The sequence below is a fragment of the Coffea arabica genome, chromosome 5c (assembly GCF_036785885.1).
Source record: "Coffea arabica cultivar ET-39 chromosome 5c, Coffea Arabica ET-39 HiFi, whole genome shotgun sequence".
Classification (NCBI taxonomy): Eukaryota; Viridiplantae; Streptophyta; class Magnoliopsida; order Gentianales; family Rubiaceae; genus Coffea; species Coffea arabica.
This window is the reverse complement of record NC_092319.1, coordinates 43,328,967-43,350,222: the sequence shown is the minus strand read 5'-3', so window position 1 is coordinate 43,350,222 and position 21,256 is coordinate 43,328,967. Positions and strand designations below refer to the sequence as shown.

The window sequence follows — 21,256 nt, the reverse complement described above, 5'->3', positions numbered from 1 at the left end:
TTTTTAGGACCTAACTTTAGATTTTGATTTTGATTTTGAAGAAGGTATTTTGTTGTGTTCTCAACTGATTTTTATATTCGGATTTTAGATTTTTTGAAATTGAAATAAGTTGAAAATCAACGGTATCTATTTTCATATTTTTTTAATTTTGATTTTCTAAAATTAATTTTCACACAATCAAAAGCAGTTGAGAACAAATACCAATATGAATTCACTCTCTAGAAACTACCAAGGATCCATGAGTTCTAACAACAAATCTCTTTTTAACCATGAGTTCCTTTTTAACAAGTAGTTCAGCACCTATATGCTGACATCCAACTTAATTTGTTACAATCATCACCTTCAAGTTTTAGTAAAAAACCATCATGTTTGAGTCACAACAAAAAAGGAGTTAGATATTCTTGATGGATTCTGTCATAAAAAAAAAACACATCTGAAAAGAATGAAATCTTTCCTTTTGTTCCTTTTCACAAAAGTTAATCAAATCCTATGATAGAAAAAAAAAAAAAAAAAAGGTTCAATGTGAGAACATATGGTTAAAACACATTATATCATTCATCAACCACATTTCTACATACAAAGAATTAAAGTTAAAACGACTTTTCTCTTACTTGAAGGTGGCTGTGCAGTTGAGGATCTTAACTTGATGATGATGGTCCTGCTTTGGACTGAAAAAATAAATGGATGTAGAGGTAAGCAAAATGACTTTATATGGTAGAAGGTTCTTTAACATTTCTGCTAGTGCTATTACACATTGTATCCAACCAGCAGTATTTTTTTTTTCCCAACTAAACAATTTTTTTTTTAAAAAAAAAAACGTATAATGCTATTTTGGGTGTGATTTTTGGGTAGTCAAGCACAATATAACATATTTAGAAGGTATTAAACTTTTTTCTTTATATGTAACCATTTCAAATTAGTATTCATAGCACATATTATTGAATGTGTCAGAGATGAGTTAAATAATAATGCAATTCATGGTATAATATCTAACTTTTAATCTACTTCAAATATCAGTAAGTATAGATGGACAGTGTTAAATAAATTATTGTCAAAACGTCTTCAAATTCAATGATTCTTACTCACATTTATATGATTCAAACGAGTGCACAAGATATTGCATTTAAAGATAATTAAAGATTTTTTCGACATCATTAGATTGGTGGATGTGCAAAGAAAAATCTAAACATTGATGCAATTCATGGGGTTAATGTTTAGATGTTAAATTGTTAATCGATTTTGGACTATAATAATTACAATTTGGTCAAGTACCAAACAAGTGTGTTGTTATTATTTGCTTCATATTTGATGGTCTAAACTCTAGTAGATTGACACACACATATTTTCCAACAAACATAATGTGAAATTTTTTTAATTTTTGTTTGCTCGAAAAATTTCTTACTCCTCTTTTTGCATGACAAAATTGCAAAAACAATAGCATGAGATTTGAGCAAGTTTATTGTACACTAGGATGTTCATATCATACAATTTAAATATAGAATTCAAATTATACTTTTATTTTAGAATTCATCAAGAAAATATTTGTTTCTTTTCATAAATAAATAAATAAACACTAGCAAAAGAGGGTATCTTAGAATCTATGTGGTAGATCCTTTTTCTTTTTGTTTTCCCTCTTAATCACTCCAATAAATACCTTCATTTTCCAATGGGCACATAATGATTATTCCTTTTTTTTTTTGGAGTAAAATAATAATAAAAATGCTCATTTTCGATATAGTGCTTAAACCCTAAACCGTATCACATGTTAAAGTAATTGTTCCTTTCATTTCTAAAACCCCCAAAACCTCTCCATCGCTCCTCCGGCGCCGGAGGTTACCGGAAATGGCTGGTCCACTGCTCCGTTCTCTATTATCTGCTGCCACTAAAAAATCCCTTTCCTCCTCAACTTCATATTTCCAACATAACCATCTCTCTATTAAAACCCACTTATTCACGCGCCACGCCGGCATTTCACGCGCCTTCTCGGCGGCAGCCACAGCTACGAGTGCAGCATCCGCAGCTTCGGCTCCAAGCGGCGCAATTGACCCCAGCAGGCTTAGGAATGTTGCCGTGATAGCTCACGTCGACCATGGCAAAACTACACTTATGGATCGGCTCCTCCGCCAGTGCGGCGCCGATATTCCCCATGAACGTGCAATGGATTCCATTAGCCTGGAGCGTGAGCGCGGTATCACTATTGCTTCCAAGGTTTACACTTCATTTTCTTTAGTTTAGCAACCTTTTTTAGTATTATCTCAGCTTTTTTTTTTTACTACTGTTTTTTATTTTTTGTACTGTCGTGTTATAATATACTAAGGGTATAAAGTTTCGATTTTGAGTTGGAAATTTTGGTTCTTGGCTTAGAATCTTCCCAGAAGTAAGATTTTTTTTTCCAGTTGAAATGAATTAGAGTGATAGAATAATGATGGGACACTTATCACGCATTGGAATTGGTCTTGTGGAGCGTAAAATTTATGTGTATAACAGATAAATGCACAGCTGAATCATGCATATCCAGTTGTTGATTGGGTGAAGTTGTTTCATTCGAATTGTTTTTCATTTTGCTTTAGAAATGCAACTGGGTGAAAGTTTGACAGTAGATAGTCAAAAGCAAAGGAATAGAAGAGGATTGTATACACTAGACACTAACAAAAGAAAATTAAGTCTATTTTCCAGGATAATATGAGGGTTGATTTTGACTTTCTGGTACCACTTTGCCAGTGAAGTTGCTTTAGTGAGATTTGAGTTATTTTCTGGTGTATTTTTTTGTCCTTCTTTCCAGTGACTGGCAATGATGAAAAAAAGGCCGGACTTACGGCTGCTACCTAGTCTGTTGTTGGTAGTAGATTGATGAATTTCAAGCAAGGTATTTTTCACTGAGCCAGTATGGAACTTAACAATTATTAGGATTCTTGGTAGTTGTTCCTTTATTTCTAGATAACAATATTTCCTAGACATGCATAGAAGATTACTTTAACTAGTGTCTGTGTCATTTTACCTAGACATGCATTCTTCTATGGAAAGTTACTTTTATCATAAAAGTGAATCATTTAAGTATAAATGAGCTTTGTATGATCTTTTTGGCTGTTAGTTACACCATTATTCATTTTTCTCTGCTGGGTGAATTAGGATGACATTGGGGTGGGATTTAACTCATAACCTTTGGGGTACTGAACTGTCAAATAGGCAAATGATTTTAACGTTCTAGTGACGGATTATCTATTAGATTTTGGTGTTCATTCTTTGATTTTTGAAAATAATGAACTATGTAATCCTTTTTGGTAATAATTTTATATTCTGTAATATTATATTGTGATGATCAGTACACTAGCTTGCTAGAATGGCACTAGAAATGTGAAAGAGAAATTATGAAAATACCTAAAGTAAAATGAAGATGTGACCTTCCAGAGTTATTCTGAGATGGAAAGAAGAGTATAGTTTGTTTGGTTAGCATGATGTTTATTTCACAGCATGTTTAGTTAGCCTTTCATGTATTGCTATGGTGTCATAGGAGGGGGATTACTTCATAAGACATTTCTGTTGTCCTTGCACCCTTATTTTTTCCGATGAAGCAGGACGCAATCAGGTATCCATAGGTGATCCAGAACACTTTATCTTTGGGTCCTATTGGTTGAATTACTGCAGTAAATGAACCAAATAAATCAACAATACTTTTAGGTCGTCATCTTTGGATATAGGGATCTTCAACTATCTTATATTCTTGGCAATGCGCTGCTTTAATTTAGTGGTTGTATATGTTTCATAATCTGCTCATCATTTGCAGGTCACTTCAATTTCGTGGAAGGAAAATGAGCTAAACATGGTTGACACTCCTGGACATGCAGATTTTGGTGGTGAAGTATGCACTTATGAGGGTTGTTTACATATTTAAACAGTTTTTACTTAAATGTGGTGTGAATGATGTAAATATTTATGAAACTGAGGCTGATGTTGTTGATAAGCCTCTGGTGACCATTTGTCAGACAAAACTCCTTTAACTTGGGGCTCAAGATAGTTGAAAAAAGAAAAGATTGAAGAATACTAGAAGGAAAGAAAAAGCTTCAGAGGAATATAGGCAATGCTTGAAGATTAATACCTGTTACTGATGTTATGTTTTCCATATGTGGTTATAATTTTCTTTCCTTTGTCTAATTTCATAGGTTGAGCGAGTAGTTGGCATGGTTGAGGGTGCAATTTTAGTTGTAGATGCTGGTGAGGGTCCACTTGCACAGACAAAATTTGTACTTGCTAAGGCCTTAAAATATGGGCTGAGACCTATTCTTCTTCTGAACAAAGTAGATCGACCGGCAGGTATAAGTTCTATGGGTATTCTTGTTTCCTCTCAGGAACTTGTGATACATGTTTTTGTTTTTCCTTTTTATGTTGTTTCTTATGATCTATTCTTCTAAAAAGAATTGGTTAACCTGCATTTATGAGTTCCATCACTCTTTCTGTATTTGAAGTGGTTATTGGTCAGATTTGCCTGTGCACTGGTACTAATGTTGGATATTTTGTTGCATAGTTCCTTTTTACCTTTTCCCTTTACAATCACTTATGTTTGCAAAATCTGTTGCACTTTCTTACACAAGTTCATTCTCCTAGTACTTTCTATATATTGGGCAGGGATATGTAGAATTGCATGTATCCTACCCTATCCTTGCTAAGCGAATTGAATTCAGTTTCATTTGGTAGCTGCTCACTAATACAATTGCTGGTATTCCTTACCTTATCCTTGTAAAGTGAATTGAATCCAGTTTCATTTGGTAGCTGCTCACTAATAGTGCAGTATCCAACTTTCCGCCTCGTGATTTTGTTCATAAAGAAACCATAATTAATAGTTTGTCTTCACAAGCAATTTTTTTTAAAGCCCCTACTTTCTCCAAATTACCGTGATGTTACTGAATGTATACCTGCACAAGTATTCTGTTGTGACGAGCTTCTTCCTAATCCTGTGTTTTTAGTTTGTCCTCCTGCTGATCAACATGATGAAACTTCTGGTGGTGAAACCTAGGATGATGGTTCATCATATTTGAGAAACATGCCAAAAATCAGAAGACTGAGACGTTGAAGTCTTGAAGACTGTGTAACTAATCACCCAGTCTTGTATTGCTTTGACAAGTAATTGCTAACAATATCTAGACAATCAAAGATCTCTTATGTGTGCATGTGTATACTGAACTAAAGTCTTTCATGGCCAAGATTTTCAAGAATGTTTGGTGCATTACCATTTAAATATTGAGGGGATTACCGCCCATAAGTAGATGACCGTCATGACTGTCTTGGCTTAGTGTGTCACATGGTCATTGTGTTTGACATTTGGTTTGTGAGAGGTGAAATATGAAATATCAAGATCACTGCCCTTTTTCTTTTTCTAATTTGCTCTTATTTCATCATATGAAGCAAGTGATGTCTACTTCAAATTGGCTCATCTTTTGTGGTGTAAATTGTTTATTTCATCTGGTAGATGGACCTCATTTATCTGATTGTGCATGTCCAGTTACTGAGGAAAGATGCAATGAAGTTGAGAGCCTCGTTTTTGACCTCTTTGCAAATCTTGGTGCTTCAGGTGCTGGAATTTGGTTCCGCAAATGATTGATTTCTTGTGTTTAATTTTTTTCATATTTCTTTTGTTTTTAAGCCTTGTGATATTATAGAAACAGAAATTGTTTCTGATTCTTGTTTCTTTTGGTTCTGTTGCAGAGGAACAACTTGATTTTCCTGTTCTTTATGCTTCAGCAAAAGAAGGATGGGCTTCATCCAACTATACAAAATGTCCTCCAGATGATGCTAAAAATATGTCTCAGCTGCTTGATGCGATCATAAGACATGTTCCTCCACCCACTGCTAGCCTTGATGCCCCTTTCCAAATGCTGGTTGGTTTTCAAATGTTTATTCCCTTTCTCGGAATTAATGCCCAAACAGTTCATAGAGCTTTGCCCCCTTTGTGCGTATACACTCAATAGAGTAATAGATGCAGCTTATGTTCACTAGTTCGAACAATGCTCATACTGTGCAAGGATTTTAATGGCTCTTTATCTGATTTTACTAAGCATTAGTGAGAGGTTGACATTAATCACCCATGGTGGTGGCAGGAGTGTATTCTACTATCATTTCTTGTCAAATTCTTAATTGATATGTTGAATCGCAAAATTGTCTAACTTCTAAACTAATGCAATTTGATTCTGGGAGCAGGGCAGGATAAGGTGCAAAAGTCTGTATTTTAGTTTGAATAAGTGAATTACTTCATCCATTAGAAGATTTGAAACCAATGTGAGAGGAAGCTTGTTAGTTTGGGGACAAAATCTGGTGACTCCATCACCGATAGTGAGTGAATGGGTTGCTATTGTTCTATAAGAGCAGGAGTTGGTGGTATGAGCTTTGGCCAGGCATTAGGCTTAAGTTGAATACATGAGTTATCAACCTGATTAAATGCGTCCAAAATGGGTCCATGCCCCATTTTGTTTTGGTTTTTTCTGTTAGATTGATGAAATGGTATACCTACAGCTGAATAAGTATTGTAAAATTTGATAGTGGGTTTATATGTACTAGCATTGCTTGATTTGAGATGAAATTACATGTAAGCATATATAACATAGCCTCACAAGACTGTAATGCCAGTGGATACCATCTCTCTAGTTTTCTATGCGTGAAATTTGTATGAAGGTTTTCTTCCATGTGAACTGGTGATTGGTGAGGAAATTGGACTAGTGCATTTTGAGAATAGTATTCTTGCAACTTGTGGGCATGATGCTTTTCTTTTGTATTTCTCCTAATTGTCCTGTTAGTAATACTTGGATCAGCCCATTAGCATATGCTTATGATTTTTTTGTTTGTCGGATTTCCTTTTTTCCCCTTTTGTTATTTCATCTATGTTTTTCTAAATTTTCTTGTTCCTTTTGATGCCTTCATTCTTTGCATGGAAACATTGAAAAAGATCCTTAACAGTTCTTTTCAGGTTTCCATGATGGAACGAGATTCATATCTTGGGAGAATTTTGACGGGGCGAATATATTCTGGAATTGTGCACATTGGTGATAAAATCCATGGACTTCGTGAATCAGATTCTGGAACTGTCAAAATTGAAGAAGGCAAGGTTTGTCATTGTCAATGGCTGTTGGAAGTTCTCATTAATCGTAGGTTCATTATTCAAACAAAAAATTTCTATATAAAAAGAACATTTTAATGTTAATCAACAGCCGAACACCTTCCACCCAACCCCCATTTCCCCAAAAAAAGGTGGAAAGTTATATCCGTGCCCACACATTGTATATGTTTCATAGATCCATGGGAGAATCTACTTTGCCCGAAGATTTAACTAGTTTCTCATGTCCTGTTGATGCATATGTGTAGGGCTCTGCAGGTTACACCATCTTAGTGTAGCTACTGATGGTTGTCCCTTGTTACTTCCTTTGTCCCTGAAATTAGAATAGGAATATAAAATTCCTGAGTTCAGATCGGGATCGATGTTTTCTGCAAGGAGAGGCCTCAATTCATGTTCCATTTGTAGTTATATGCTTAAAGTAATCTGTGCATTGTTTATCATAGTTTTGAACTTGATTAGCCTAATAAATTCATGCCATATAGATTGTGAAGCTGATGAAGAAGAAGGGTACTAGCATGGTGTTAGTTGATAGTGCTGGTGCTGGTGACATAGTGTCAATGGCTGGGTTGACAAGTCCAGCAATAGGTCACACAGTTGCAAATGTTGAGGTTTGTCGTTAATCAAATGCTTCAGCACTGTTTTTTCTTTTCTTATAGTAATGATTAGGCATTATGTGTTAAGATGATTATAGTCTCAGTATTCTGTATGCTTTTCTGTGTTCAACATTCATCTCTCAGGAAACTTGTTTACTTTCTTGGACCTGTCTTTGAAGTTAAATCTGTTATACTTGCTTTGACTTGTCTTAAGGTTGTCCAATTGCTTAGCAGCATGTTAAAATATATACTTCATCATCCGTATGACTACATTTTTCAGGAACATCTTTGAATATGTTTTTGATCATCCGTATGACTGATTATTTTTTAACCCTGATATATGGTAGGTTATGACTACATTGCCCACAGTTCAGCTTGATCCCCCAACCATTTCAATGACCTTCAGTGTGAATGACTCTCCTTTGGCTGGACGTGATGGTACCCATGTGAGTGGCCTGTGTGGGTTAGTTTTTTATTATTTTCTTTTCTACCCTCCCAATTGACACGTTCTCCTTGAACCAGCTTGTAGTTAACTATCGGCTATGACAAGTTGGAAATGCTTTGTGGAGAAATGCTTAGTTGTATATAATATAGGACAGCATCTGACTTTCCATTTTAGAAGCCATGAAAGTCCTAAGAGGTAGGAGCAGTGAACTGCAGGATAGAAAGCTGTGTTGATATATGCAGCATTGCCCTTTTATTTTATTTTTATCTTTTATGGTATTTTGTTTTTCTAATTTTATGTTTTGGGAAGAAGGTTAGGAAATGCTCAAGGGTAGCGTGAAGCAAAAGCCATGAATATATTCTATTTACTTTGTTTTCTTTCTAGACCACCTCCATGATGTCTTCCTGGCAATTGAACACAGACACTATAAACATGCACATACAGATGAAAAGATATGTTTAAACATTTATAATTTGAGAGAGCCACTCTCACTTTACGACCTTGCTAGGATTTCTTTTTTGGTTTTTCATCACTAATTTTCTGTTACTCTATTTTTGGTCGGATGGTCTATCCTCCCTGTTTATTCTGTCTAGTTTGCCTACATTGGGAAATGAGGGTGGAGAATTGGGGATTCCTTATGTTGTTTCTGTTTTAGGGGTATAAATGAACTAAGTGGAGCTCAAAAAATATGCAAGCTGGTCTTCTTTATGTTTGAAGGTGTTCTCAATCAATCAAGCTGAACTCATGTAGCTTGAGTTTGTTGTTTTTGTTGTTTTTCTATGTGTTCAAACCTATCATGTCACTTTAACCAAGTAAACATGTGCTTAGGGTTGAATTGATTGGCTGACACTCCAGTTGATCTCTGAGTAGCTCAATTCATTCTCAAACATATTTTAGTTCACAAAATAGGAGCATGGATTTTTGGAGGACAGTGCTGTAATAAGTTTCTTTGTTTTCGTATATTGAACGGGGTAAAAAACAAAAAAATCCCTTGTGGTAAACCTAATATACAGAAAAGCCCCCTGTGGTTTCAAAACGATACCTCATGCTTTGAACTAAATTGTAAAGGTGATGGAATCCGTTAAAATTAACGGAAATGACTTATTGAACCCTAAAAACAAATTTTTGTAAACCTAATTTTTAACAAATATACGTGTTCTACCCCTTAGCCCCCAATTCTCTCTCTCTAGAGAATGAAACAAATAATTTTGTTGAGCTGCCTTTTGCTTAGTTATATCAGGGCATTTTTGTCATTTCGTCCGTTCCTGTTAATTTTAACAGATTCTGTCACCTTTACAATTTAGTTCAAAGCATGAGGTGTCGTGTTGTACGTTTTGAAATCGCAGGGGGCTTTTCTGTATATTAGGTTTACCAAAGGGAGTTTTTTTGTTTTTTACCTAATTGGAAAAGATGAGGTTTATATTGTACTTCGTTAGTTGCAGGACTGATAAATAGGTCATTAGGGGCAATGAGAGGGCTCAAGTATGTTTACACTAAAGTATCTATGCCAATCATAAAGTCAACATTTTGAACAACACCAACCTTATAACTTTTTCCCAGTATCAAGTATCTGATCATGTGATGGGTTAATTCTTCATATCCACCACTTACAGCAAATACTCAAGTATATTCTACTATTTTAGCTCTAGTTTAAAGTCCTATCTTCCAGCTTCCTCTTGTCCTGTCTTCCACCCTGGACTATCCTTGATTTATTTTCATTTTTTTCTGTGTTTGAAAGACCAAAAGTAATTGATCATTGACTGATAAGCGACAAATGTTCACCCAGATTGAATCATGTCAATTGGATGTCTTAATGCTTCATATTTGGATCAGATATTTTAACCTCCTAATGGCAAAGTAAACTCTTCCCCATTGTATGAACAGCACAACATTTGGTGTTTATGTTTTCAGTTGACTGGCGGAAAAATTGGGGATCGGCTTATAGCCGAAGCAGAAACAAATCTTGCCATAAACGTTATACCAGGCCTGTCAGATTCATATGAAGTTCAAGGGAGGGGAGAACTTCAATTGGGCAAGTTTTATTTATTTATTTTTAATGAGATTAGTCTATCCAACTTATTCTTTGTTCTTCTTTCTCCAAGACGAAAGATTATGTTTGTCTTGTAGTTTCAGTAGAATGTGTTTTGAGTCCAGCCTTTTTGGACATGTCATGTTTAGTTAGTTAAGTGTACCGTCCTTCATTTGTTGATATAGGTATCTTGATTGAGAATATGAGGCGTGAAGGATTTGAATTATCCGTCTCACCACCTAAAGTCATGTAAGCTTTTTGTTCCGTTGCCCTGGTGCGTTGTCTCCCACTTTATGTTCCTTGCATAGCATAATAGCATACAGTAAATTATTTGCTAGCGATGCTATTGTAGTCTTTGCAGTTTGTTTTGTGGTCATTATGGTTACGATGGCACATAGTGATATATTTCCAGATTTAAGGCTGTGTAGAAAATACGAGAAAATGTATATGCTATTTAATCTCATTGGTTTCATTGTTCTCATAAATAGGGAAGAGAAATGATCACTATATATAAAGTCACTCACCCTTAAACAAGACACTTCCATTTTCTTTTCAAAAGTTTTTTAGCAGTTCCTCTTTACTTATCACATATCTCCTATTTCTTTTTTTTGTTTTTTGGCTTCTCTTGTACAAATATATGCTCAGTATACTGCCCTTCCTATTCATGTCTTATTGCTATCTACTTGAAGCGCAAAAGAAATCTGCTTATGCAGCCTAAAAGATCAAATCTAGAAATGAATGTTGACCTCTCGTTTCACTAGTTTTTACCTACAAATAAATCTTGATGTTCACGTGAACAATGTTATCAAATACTCTGCATTTTGACTACTACCTGCTTCTTGTTGCTGTCTGCAAGCTGTAATTGAATAAATTTTCTATTTCTGTTTCCTTCTGAGTTCCTGATAAATATCTTTGCAAAGTAAAGGGGATGATCATTTTTACTGCTATAAATAGTCATTAATGCTTCTTTGGTTTTGAACTTCCAACAGAACAGTTACTCACTACTTCTCTCTCTCTCTCCCCCCCCTCCCCTTCCATCCCTCTCTGTTCGCCCGCTCGCCCCCAAAAAAAAAACGCAAAATACAAATACATTCCCTTGGATCGAGCAAATTTTTTTCTGTTTCAGGTACAAAACAGAGATTGGTGAGAAGCTTGAACCAATTGAAGAAGTGACTATTGAGGTGAGGGAAATCGAATGTTGCATTGCTCCTCTTTGACTTGTGAAATCTGAACTTGAGAATTAAGGTTGCTTTCTGTAGGTCAATGAACAGCATGTTGGTTTAGTATTGGATGCACTTTCTCACAGAAAAGCTGAGGTTACAGACATGGGTCCTGTTCCAGGCCACGATGATCGGACTAAAATCTGTCTGACTTGTCCTTCAAGGTTTTTCTTATTTCTTAATCTGTTGTCTTTCTTGCTGCTCATGGCATTCTTACCTGAGATTTCTATATGTGGCATGACAATTCTTTGCTCGTGTGTGTATTTACAAATTAAATATGTTGAACTGGTTGATTGGTTTTGACTGTTGAATCTGAGGTTCCACTTTCACATGGATAACAGATCGGTGAACCTTGAACAAGTTTATTGTGGTCTGTGGTAATAGCAATGTGGTCGAGTTAAATATCATTAGAGTTATTTGTTTCCAAGCTATATGATAAATCTCCTTTAATGCAAATAATTTCTTCCTCCAATCAATGTGACATTTAAGACATTTACGTGTAACAAACGTACCAACTGACATTCTTATTGTGATTGGGTGTTCTAGGCTGGAAATTTCATTTGTAATGTCTAGTCGTTTTTTTCTTTTGTTGTTCTGAACTGTAAGTTGGGGTCAACTTAGGAAACTTGTGAGGAGTATCGATTCTCTTGTTTCCCATCATTACAGGGGCCTTGTCGGATACAGAAGTGTATTCAGCAGTGACACACGAGGAACTGGATTTATGCACCGTGCTTTCCTGAGTATGGTTTTCTGCTTTCTTCTGTAGTTCTTCACATTGCCTTCATGCTTTTCATTTGAGGTTATGTAATTTGGGACCTCTTTGTAGACATTTATGCTGCTCCATATGGTATTTAACGCTCTTTTCTCTTTCATTTATTTGCACTTTAATCTTATGAGTTCTTTTCAGAGTAATTTAAGTCATCTTCATTCATGTAGCAAACTGTATTTTAATCTTGCATACCTGTTGTTGAGCAATATGTGGTCTGCTCTCGACCCTGTAGCTCTGAAAAGCTCAATCTTTTTATTTGGTTGGGTTATTGGACTTTTGTTTAATACCATATTTCAGAAGGATTTGGATTAATAGGGTTGACATAAATAGATACAGAATGTCATGTTACTTTTCTCCTGATCCAAATTGGGACAACAAACCGGAGCCTTTGCTTTAAGTTGTACCATTACTGATATGTGATGTGACATGATAGAAGTAATCCCTTGGGATAGATGTTTTGATATGTAATTATGCACATGCATTTTATGTTCCAGTGCTTTTTGCTGATAATGTAATTGTATCTGTCTGGTAGTATTATACTCGTGGATGCTTGTTACCATCTGGCTAGAAATCATACTTATGATTGCTTGTTTCTTTTCATTTCCGTTTGTTAATAATTATAACCACTTGTTCCTTGCATTGCTGGTACTTTTCATTCATGAGTTTTCTCATTTATGGCCATCTCTCTTTCTTCTGCAGCTTATGCTAAATATAGAGGTCCTCTTGGAAATGTCAGAAAAGGAGTATTGGTACATCTGTGCTTCTTTTTCAATTTCAACTCTAAAAAATTTGATGTGTATCTAACGACCTTTGAGAGCTGTATTGGTCCATATATGTCCAGTCATGCATCTAATTGCTTGAACTTGGTTCAACAGGTTTCCATGGGCTATGGAACAACTACAGCTTATGCGCTAATAAGTCTAGAACCTCGTGGGATTCTCTTCGTCACACCTGGGATGGAGGTTGCCTAAATTAGCCGATCTTTTCTTATTTGTCTGTCTCGCTGCTAAATTAGTTTGCCTTCACATAATCTCCCTCTCTTTTCTTTTCTGTCTTTCCTGCTATTCTAATTTATACAATAACTTCATGCTTCATGTACCTATAGGTTATTCATCCGCACACACATAAATTTAGTTTTGGGCTTTACTGTATCTGGAACAGGTTCTTTTTTGAGTCATCATACGTGAATATATACTGCCAGTATGTATCTGATCTTCTGTAGAGTTTCTTGGTGGGTTGTGGGGCTGGTGTTTGATGCAAGTTCCCCTATATTTTTACTTGTGACATTTTATGTATTTCTCTGTGGTGCCTCCTCTCTTGTCAATGACATAAATTTAGAAAATAATTAAAATGCACCTTACCTAGATGTGCAACTCTAGGATAGGAGTTTTCTTAGGTTATATTTGTGATTATTTGTGCAATTGTACAGACATATGATGGCATGATTGTCGGTGAGCATTCTCGAGACACAGATCTTGATGTAAGGAAATACATCTCTTTAAACTGTTTGTTGGTCTCTATCCCCTTGACTGTGATGCAAATGATCGTTGTTGCTTATCACAGGTTAATCCAGTAAGGATGAAGGAACTAACAAATGTGCGGGCTGCTAGCAAGGATGAGAATGTTAAACTATCTCCACCTCGTCTTGTACGTATTTCTTTCAACACTTTTTAACTTGGTTCTACTTCTGAGGGGTATAAGCCATTGGTAGTGGAATTTTAAGTGGGACAATTGTTGATAAGATTGAATTACTGGTGTCCTTGCATATTGCTGTTGGTGATTTTCCCTTTTTAGAAGTGGACTATCCTTGGCCCTGATTTTAGATCCATGATTGCACCTAGAGTCAACAAGTCTTTCCTCAGATTATTATTTCTAGAATTTTACGCTGATTTTTGGTTTCAAGTGCATAGTTAATCACTTCCTTGTCAATGAAGCAACCTAATCATAAGATGCTGTGAATTAATTGCTCTCACCCGGATTAAACTTCAAAATATTCTCGACAAGTGTGCTTGTGCGTTGGTGATGCAGTTGTTATAAAGTATTCCTCATTTTTGGTCCGACTTTTTGGGTGGCAGATGACGCTAGAAGAAGCAATTGGGTATGTAGCCTCTGATGAGCTAATTGAGGTATGTCAATGTACTTCCCGTAAATTGAGAATGCATGAAAAAATGAGACAGGAAACAGAGGGTTGAATTGGTGAGTAGGTAATTGAAGTTGCTTTCAAAGATTTTGTCAGGGTCCCTTTTCTCTGTATTGAGAATGCTGTTTGTCACACTTCTTCAGCACTTATCTATCAGTTTTGTACTGCAGCCTAGCCTTCTATTGAACCTGCAACTCTTTGGATCATGCAGGTTACTCCAAAAGCAATCAGGTTAAGGAAAAGGTACCTTGATGTAAATAAGCGAAAAGCAATGAGAAACAGAACCAAGGAATAGACTCTGTCCTTGGACATTTTCTCTCCGGTTGCATTACTGTTCTGCTCCAGCAGTTATCCTGTAGCCCCTATTCAAATCTCACCTGTTATATAGGTTATAGATACCACATAGTTTAAAGTGCATTCTTTCAGCAACTTTGGGGAGTGATAATCAAATTTTTGTCCCAGCTTAGAAGATGTATTACAATTCAAAAGTAATATTTTGAGATACCAATGGCTATGATCCATCAATAATATAGCAATTGCTTTTCTCAAATACTCACAAGTCCAGCCAGAAGTCTACTTCAATTGGTTTTGGATGACAAGCAGCATTTTCTGAGTTCGTCCACATTTTCTTTTAAAAATGCATTCAATCTTGATTTGCAGCGAAAGAACTCTTTATTAGCAATAAGAGACATTTTTCGTGAGCCAATTATCGTTAGAGTATCAAATTGTTCATTAGTTCGACATAAATGAAAAGATAAATATGTTCAATAAATGTAATATATATAATACTTTAATAAAATTTTACGGTCATTTTAGAGAACCGTTTCTTCAATTTCTGCGTAATGATAGAAGATCAAATTATAATTTTACCATACAAAAATTTTATCTGAAGGTATAATATTCAAAAGGGACGGTAGAATCTTTCTAATACTTATTAATGACATTGTAGATTTTATTTTTGCCTTATTTTGTTCAGACAATCTCAGGAGGATTTTTGGGCTGTTGCAGAGCTAGTAGTAATTATTAGTTTCACGAAGAAGAAGAGGTTGGAAAGAAATCTTTGGTCTTTGGGCCGATCATTACCAGTCCACCTGTTCACGTGCCACATCAAGTTGAAGTAAATGCTGTTATTAGTAGTGCTAATTATCAATCATGCGCTTTCTTAAAGCCTTAACGATTAAGTAATTATCCTCTAAAAAACTGCTTAAAAATGGAAAAAGAACAAAGGAGAAAGTTTGAATGAAACTGTGAGATAGGCTGTAGAAAATTCAAAGAATTCACATTTGGTCGTGGTCAAAAGGTAATTTCCTTGTTTCCACCTCCTTCCCACTACCAACACACAGCCCACGTACATTCAACCATCATTATTGTTGTTACTTTTCAAAATTCAACATTGTACCACTCTTGGATAAATTGTAAATTATAATCAGCCTTTTTGCCTAATGAAAAATTTGAAATCTAAGCACAAAAGTAAACAAGAAAATTAAAAAAAAATGGTTTTTTGGATAAAAAATCTAACACCAAGTCAAGTAATTAAAAAAAAAAAAAGCTCCTTAATGCACTATTGATCGGGTTAAAAATTTTGGACAAAGTGACTTCATTTGGTTTGGAAAAAAAAAAGAAATCAAGTTTCAACATAAATTTCAAATATTTTAACATCATATCTATCAAGTTTAAAAATTGTAAATGTATTATAATTTACACCTTCTTAATGCTACTATTGCTTGGGTGAAAATTTTGAACAAAATGACTAAACACACTTGACTTGAGTTTGATTTGGGAAAAAAAAATTAGCTACATTAACTAATTAAATTGAACTTAAATGAGATTCAAAACATACTGAAATATTTCAATCTCGAACCAAGTTTAAAACCAGTAAATATATAATTACATACACAATATTAAGTAAAACACAAGTTTGAATATAAAAGTCAAGAACCATGAAAAAAAACTATTATATTTATGTTCATTTACAATTTAAAAAATAATAATTATTTATAAAGAGTGAAAATTTATAAAGGTCAATAATAGCAGTAGTATTTTGCGTTTGAATTGTTATTTTTTAAAATTTTTATAAAAAGATATAATATAAATACATGAATATAAGATAAAAATAATAATTAAAAAATGTGATCGGTCACAGACGTGAAAAGTTTCTCTCTGAAAACTTCAATCCATACCGTTTGCGGAAAGGAAAAGAAAAGAAAACAAGAGGAATATAGACCACTTGGGCGAAGTTTACTTATAAAAATTAAAATAAAATGCACTGAAGAGATCTCCCTCTTGCCTCCTTCAAAATCCCCCCCTTTTTCCATTTCCATTTTTCTGCTTTCCCATTCCTTTCTCTCTCTATATCTCCAAACAATCTACGCTAATAAAATAATAAAGTATTTAGTTAGAGATAGAGGATTAATTTTCTGGTGATAATGGGGGCGTATAGAGCGGACGACGATTACGATTACTTGTTCAAGGTGGTTCTGATCGGCGATTCCGGCGTCGGAAAATCCAATTTGCTGTCGAGATTTACTCGCAATGAGTTCAGTCTCGAGTCCAAATCCACCATCGGCGTCGAATTCGCCACCCGCAGCATCCGCGTCGATGATAAAGTCGTTAAGGCTCAGATTTGGGACACTGCTGGCCAAGAGAGGTATCCGATTTTTTTCCACCATTTTCCCTTATTTTTGCGCATAATGTCTTGTTTTCGCTTTGTTTATTAGCCTTAGTGATTTACTGGTGCGATTTTCCGGATTCTGCTCTGGGATGAGTACATTGTGCCTGTGAAGTTTTACGTTTGGTTCTTGGGTTTAGTTTTTTGGGGACTTTTGGGAAAAAGGTGGAGATCTGTGATGATGAATCTGGGATTTTGATGGATTGGAATTTGTGTTGATTTTTTTGTGATTTTTGAGATGGATTTAGGCTAGATCTGATGTATTTCTTTAGAATTGGCTAATTGAGGGTAAAAATCAATGGGAGAAACTTGGGTTTAAGCGAGAGTTCTGTGCAATCAGTTCATTACTGATAATAGTATGGTGGGTGGGTTTTTGGGGTTTTGGGACGGAGGCAGGCGGAGGAGGTCAAACCGTAAAATATTTTCTGCGAAAAATTCATTTCCATTCATAATTTGTCAGTAGTGGATAATTTACATCTGGCGATAAGAAAATTACTTTTCTGAAAGAAATTGAGGGCTAAAAGGATTGTTCCTTAGCTAGGGTGAGCTGATGAATAAGGGTTAAGGCTGGCCTTCTCCATTCAAATAATGAGGCCTTCTGGTTTAGAATCAAGCTAGTGTGAGGAAAGCCTATTTGAGACTTGGAATTCCTAAAAGGGGAGATCTATATGCTTGGGGAATTTGAATTGGTCTGAAGATAAATGTGCTAGAACCCAGTTAAGATACATGAAAGTTGCAACCTCTAATTGCAAGGTTATCGTGATTTATGAAGATCACTGTGACCGAGCGAGTATAGTAGAACAAGAGGATTGACAAGGGGTGGTAACCTCGGCAAGCAAACTGTAAAGCAAGAAATATTTGCATTTCTTAGAATTGTTTGCTGAACCTAGAGTATGGTGTTAGAATTTCTGGAGTGTTTGTTATTTCATGCTACAATTCTGTGAGTTTATGCTGGTGTATGTGGGAGGGTAGATCTTTATAGTTAATTCCTTTTGGTAGACTTTGTGATGCTTAGAAGATCTAGTTAGTTGTATTGCAATTCGATTAGAATTCAGCACCCTACTTTTTGACGTTTGAATGCTTGAATTGACATATACATCGTTTATGGATATTTTTAGATGAAGATACCTAAAACATGGTTTTCGTGCACAAGCTGATACGTTACACTATGGAAATGGTTAAGATCTTTGCAATTATAATAATTGTGTGAGGCATTTGCATTGTTTGTATGAAGTTGTTATGCAATGATCTGATGTTTTAAATTACTATCTAAGTTTTCTAAGCAGATATTGATTCCTTTAAAAAGTTGTTGAGTTTTCTGCATGTTAATCTTTTTTGTAAGACTAAGATACCCTTCCTATCTACTGGCCTTTTCTCCGTTTCAATTTGGATACAGTCATGATGAGATCTGGATAAGTTCTTTCTTTTGTATAATATATTTTTCCGCTCTCTTTTTTGTTGGTAAAATCATTCACTGACTTCTCTGTTTCAATATTTTCTTCTGTTAAAGGTATCGTGCAATCACAAGTGCCTACTATCGTGGTGCTGTTGGAGCATTGTTAGTCTACGATGTCACTCGTCATGTTACATTTGAAAATGTTGAGAGATGGTTAAAGGAGCTTCGGGATCACACAGATTCGAACATTGTCATTATGCTTGTGGGAAACAAGGCAGATTTGCGCCACCTAAGGGCTGTTTCCACGGAGGATGCGAAGGCATTTGCTGAAAGGGAAAACACGTTTTTTATGGAAACCTCTGCTCTGGAATCTATGAATGTGGAAAATGCCTTCACAGAGGTGCTAACTCAGATATATCGAGTTGTCAGCAGGAAAGCTCTTGAGGTTGGAGAGGATCCAGCAGCACTGCCTAAAGGACAGACAATTAATGTTGGCACTAAGGATGATGTTTCAGCTGTAAAAAAGGTTGGATGCTGCTCTGCTTAGATAGATAAATCTAGTGGAGGAAAATGGCGACATTTTTTAAGTTCTGATACCCATATGGCTAAGTAATATTTCCTCGACAAGTGTTGAATCACATAGATCTTTCATGGCAAAGATATTTTCTTCGGTACCATATGTTTTCTACTTAGCCTTTGTTAGCATATTATGTAAGAGAGTCTTCAGCTATCCCATGTTTGGCAGTACCACCAAGAGCTAGGGTCTCAGCGATTTCCTCGTTTTGTCGGCATTCCTCTCATTTATTGCTTTTCCACAATGTATCACTAATTAGCTTGAATATTTTAGGATTCCTTAGGTTGGAGTGTACTTTGATTGCTCAAGATTTGAATTAAGGTGCGGATTAAGACATGATTGTCTCTGCTTGTATCTTATTGTTTCATTATTTGTTCATTTTGGATGGATCAAAAGGAGTAATTATTTCCACAATGTTGATGAGAAATATATTGCAATAGTCGGATTTCATTATAGCATCTTTTCTAAATTTGTAGGTCTTGTAGCAACTCTTTTAAGTTCTTGGCATAATTTGTATGGGGAAACTCCGTTGGTTGTCGAAACCGTGCATAATTTGTCAGTTTGCTTAGGATCATCCAATTCAGGCAAATGGTTAAAGCTAAAGTCATAACGGCCCATTCATATGTTTTGAAATTGCTGTTGCAACATTGAATTCTATTTTTATCTTTCTTTCCAAGCTAAATATCTGAGTCTAAAATTAGAAAATTTAGTGTCTACCCAATTCTCGTACTGCAGTCAAAATTTGGAAGTGCCGTGCGCTTGCAGATTGGGCAAACGTTTCGCTTGATCAACCATCCCTTGATGCAGTTGGAATGGTACTCATGGCCGCATGCAAGAGTCGCCAATATCTCTTCGTTTTCGTACTCACTCTGGTACGCCACACAAATTTCAGCCTCTTCATGCTCAGCCTGTTTTACACCAGGTGTTGTATGATATCTTCTAGTCTTCGGATGCTGGGAGATGGTTTCTTCCAGCCAATCATCTCCAGGACCATCCGATTCTTCAACATCAGCATTCGAATCTTCATGCAGATCAAACACCATAGGCTCCCGCCCATGACTCAGTTCAACCAATGCAGTCTCTTCTTCTGGCTCAATCCTAATCCGCATGAAGATATTTGAAAACTGGTCATCAGATTCTTGAAACTAGCCACCAGTATTATTAGTGTTGTTCTCCTCGGACTCCCCAGTCGGAGGAGGAAGTACGAGGTTTGCTGGTTGACTGATGTGTTGATGATTATCAATGCCAGTTGCTGCTTGCACATAATTCCCTTGCATCAGCATTGCGGTGTTGTATGGCAGAGGGCTAGGAGTGAAACTGGAGGCAAGTGGCATTGGATAATGGAGGTAAGGAGGATATTCCAGGTTGCTGAAACCATAAATGGGCAGCGGAGAATGAGGGTACATCATACTCTGGTTGGGAAAGCAATTTGGGTAATACTGGTGGTTTTGCTGTTGTTGTTGGCCGCGGCGGCGGTGCTGTTGAATGTGGCTGTGGTGGTTTTCTGGCGGGCTGTTATCGTTTTTCTGCTGCATAATTCTGGTATTTTGATCGTTTGAAAGAATTCTGAAGTATAATGATATTGACTGAATAGGACTATAGGTGGATTATATATTGAGCGGTAATCGATTCTTAACTCCTAAGAAGGTTAGGATTCGGAATGCCAACGTCCGATTTTTGGCAATTCCTCTGTATAGCATACATTAGCCTAAATTTAGGAAACTCGTGATCCTAAAGCTGTTTGTTTTTCATCAATGAGTTTTCTTCTAATTTTATCTAATTTCTTCTTATGGATAAGAGAGAGGAAAAACGTAAGTTTACCGAGAAGATTAGTAAAAATAAGACGAGCAATTGAAGAGTAACTAGAGAAATTAATCATTACTATATAAAAAGTATGAATCTTGGTAGGAGGGAGTGTAAGTATAAGCACTTTTTTATCTTAGTTTTTGTTATCCCTAAATTACCCTCATATCTTTTAATTAGAATTATTTCATTTTAATGTGGCACTAATTAAAAAAAATAAAACACTCCAATTGATTACATCTTAATAGTATTGGTAATTATAATTAAAACTATTTACCTACCCTTAGACTCTATCTCCAATTATTATACATATCAAAATTTCTTAATTGAAGTATGAAAAATTTCTCATTAGTCATTAGTTGAGATTGTAAAAGAAAAATCAATGTCAAAAAATAGACATTCTCTAGAAAATGGAGAAACAAATAAGGAGGAGAATCATTATCCATCTGTACATCTTCATACAAACATCACGAGCAAATTTTACAATTATGCACTTTTTACCAAGATTCATTTTCTA

At 35.6% G+C, this 21,256-nt stretch overlaps 2 protein-coding genes and 1 non-coding gene across 4 annotated transcripts; all 3 read left to right on the top strand.

Moving 5' to 3' along the window:
• The first annotated feature begins 1,738 nt into the window (after nt 1-1,738).
• Nucleotides 1,739-14,848, top strand: LOC140007773 (uncharacterized). 2 transcript variants are annotated; one of them, XM_072051028.1, is made up of 19 exons: nt 1,739-2,208; nt 3,785-3,859; nt 4,161-4,311; nt 5,498-5,566; nt 5,701-5,873; nt 6,956-7,093; nt 7,585-7,710; nt 8,043-8,141; nt 10,052-10,172; nt 10,355-10,418; nt 11,296-11,350; nt 11,429-11,553; nt 12,056-12,129; nt 12,858-12,907; nt 13,034-13,120; nt 13,588-13,638; nt 13,722-13,805; nt 14,234-14,284; nt 14,510-14,848. In XM_072051028.1, exons 1-19 carry the CDS (start codon nt 1,843-1,845, stop codon nt 14,591-14,593), a joined length of 2,043 nt encoding a protein of 680 aa, XP_071907129.1. In that variant the 5' UTR covers nt 1,739-1,842; the 3' UTR covers nt 14,594-14,848. The 2 variants fall into 2 exon arrangements, with proteins under 2 accessions (XP_071907129.1, XP_071907130.1); XM_072051029.1 differs by lacking the exon at nt 1,739-2,208 and adding an exon at nt 2,798-2,866.
• Nucleotides 2,787-2,885, top strand: LOC140007915 (small nucleolar RNA snoR113). The gene has a single exon (XR_011815360.1). It is a non-coding gene; the product is annotated as a small nucleolar RNA snoR113 (small nucleolar RNA).
• A 1,656-nt stretch (nt 14,849-16,504) lies between the features above and the next one.
• Nucleotides 16,505-19,272, top strand: LOC113689020 (ras-related protein RABA1f). The gene is made up of 2 exons (XM_027206852.2): nt 16,505-16,945; nt 18,477-19,272. The coding sequence occupies exons 1-2, from the start codon at nt 16,725-16,727 to the stop codon at nt 18,907-18,909; spliced, it is 654 nt and encodes a 217-aa protein (XP_027062653.1). The 5' UTR covers nt 16,505-16,724; the 3' UTR covers nt 18,910-19,272.
• Nucleotides 19,273-21,256: the final 1,984 nt, after the last annotated feature.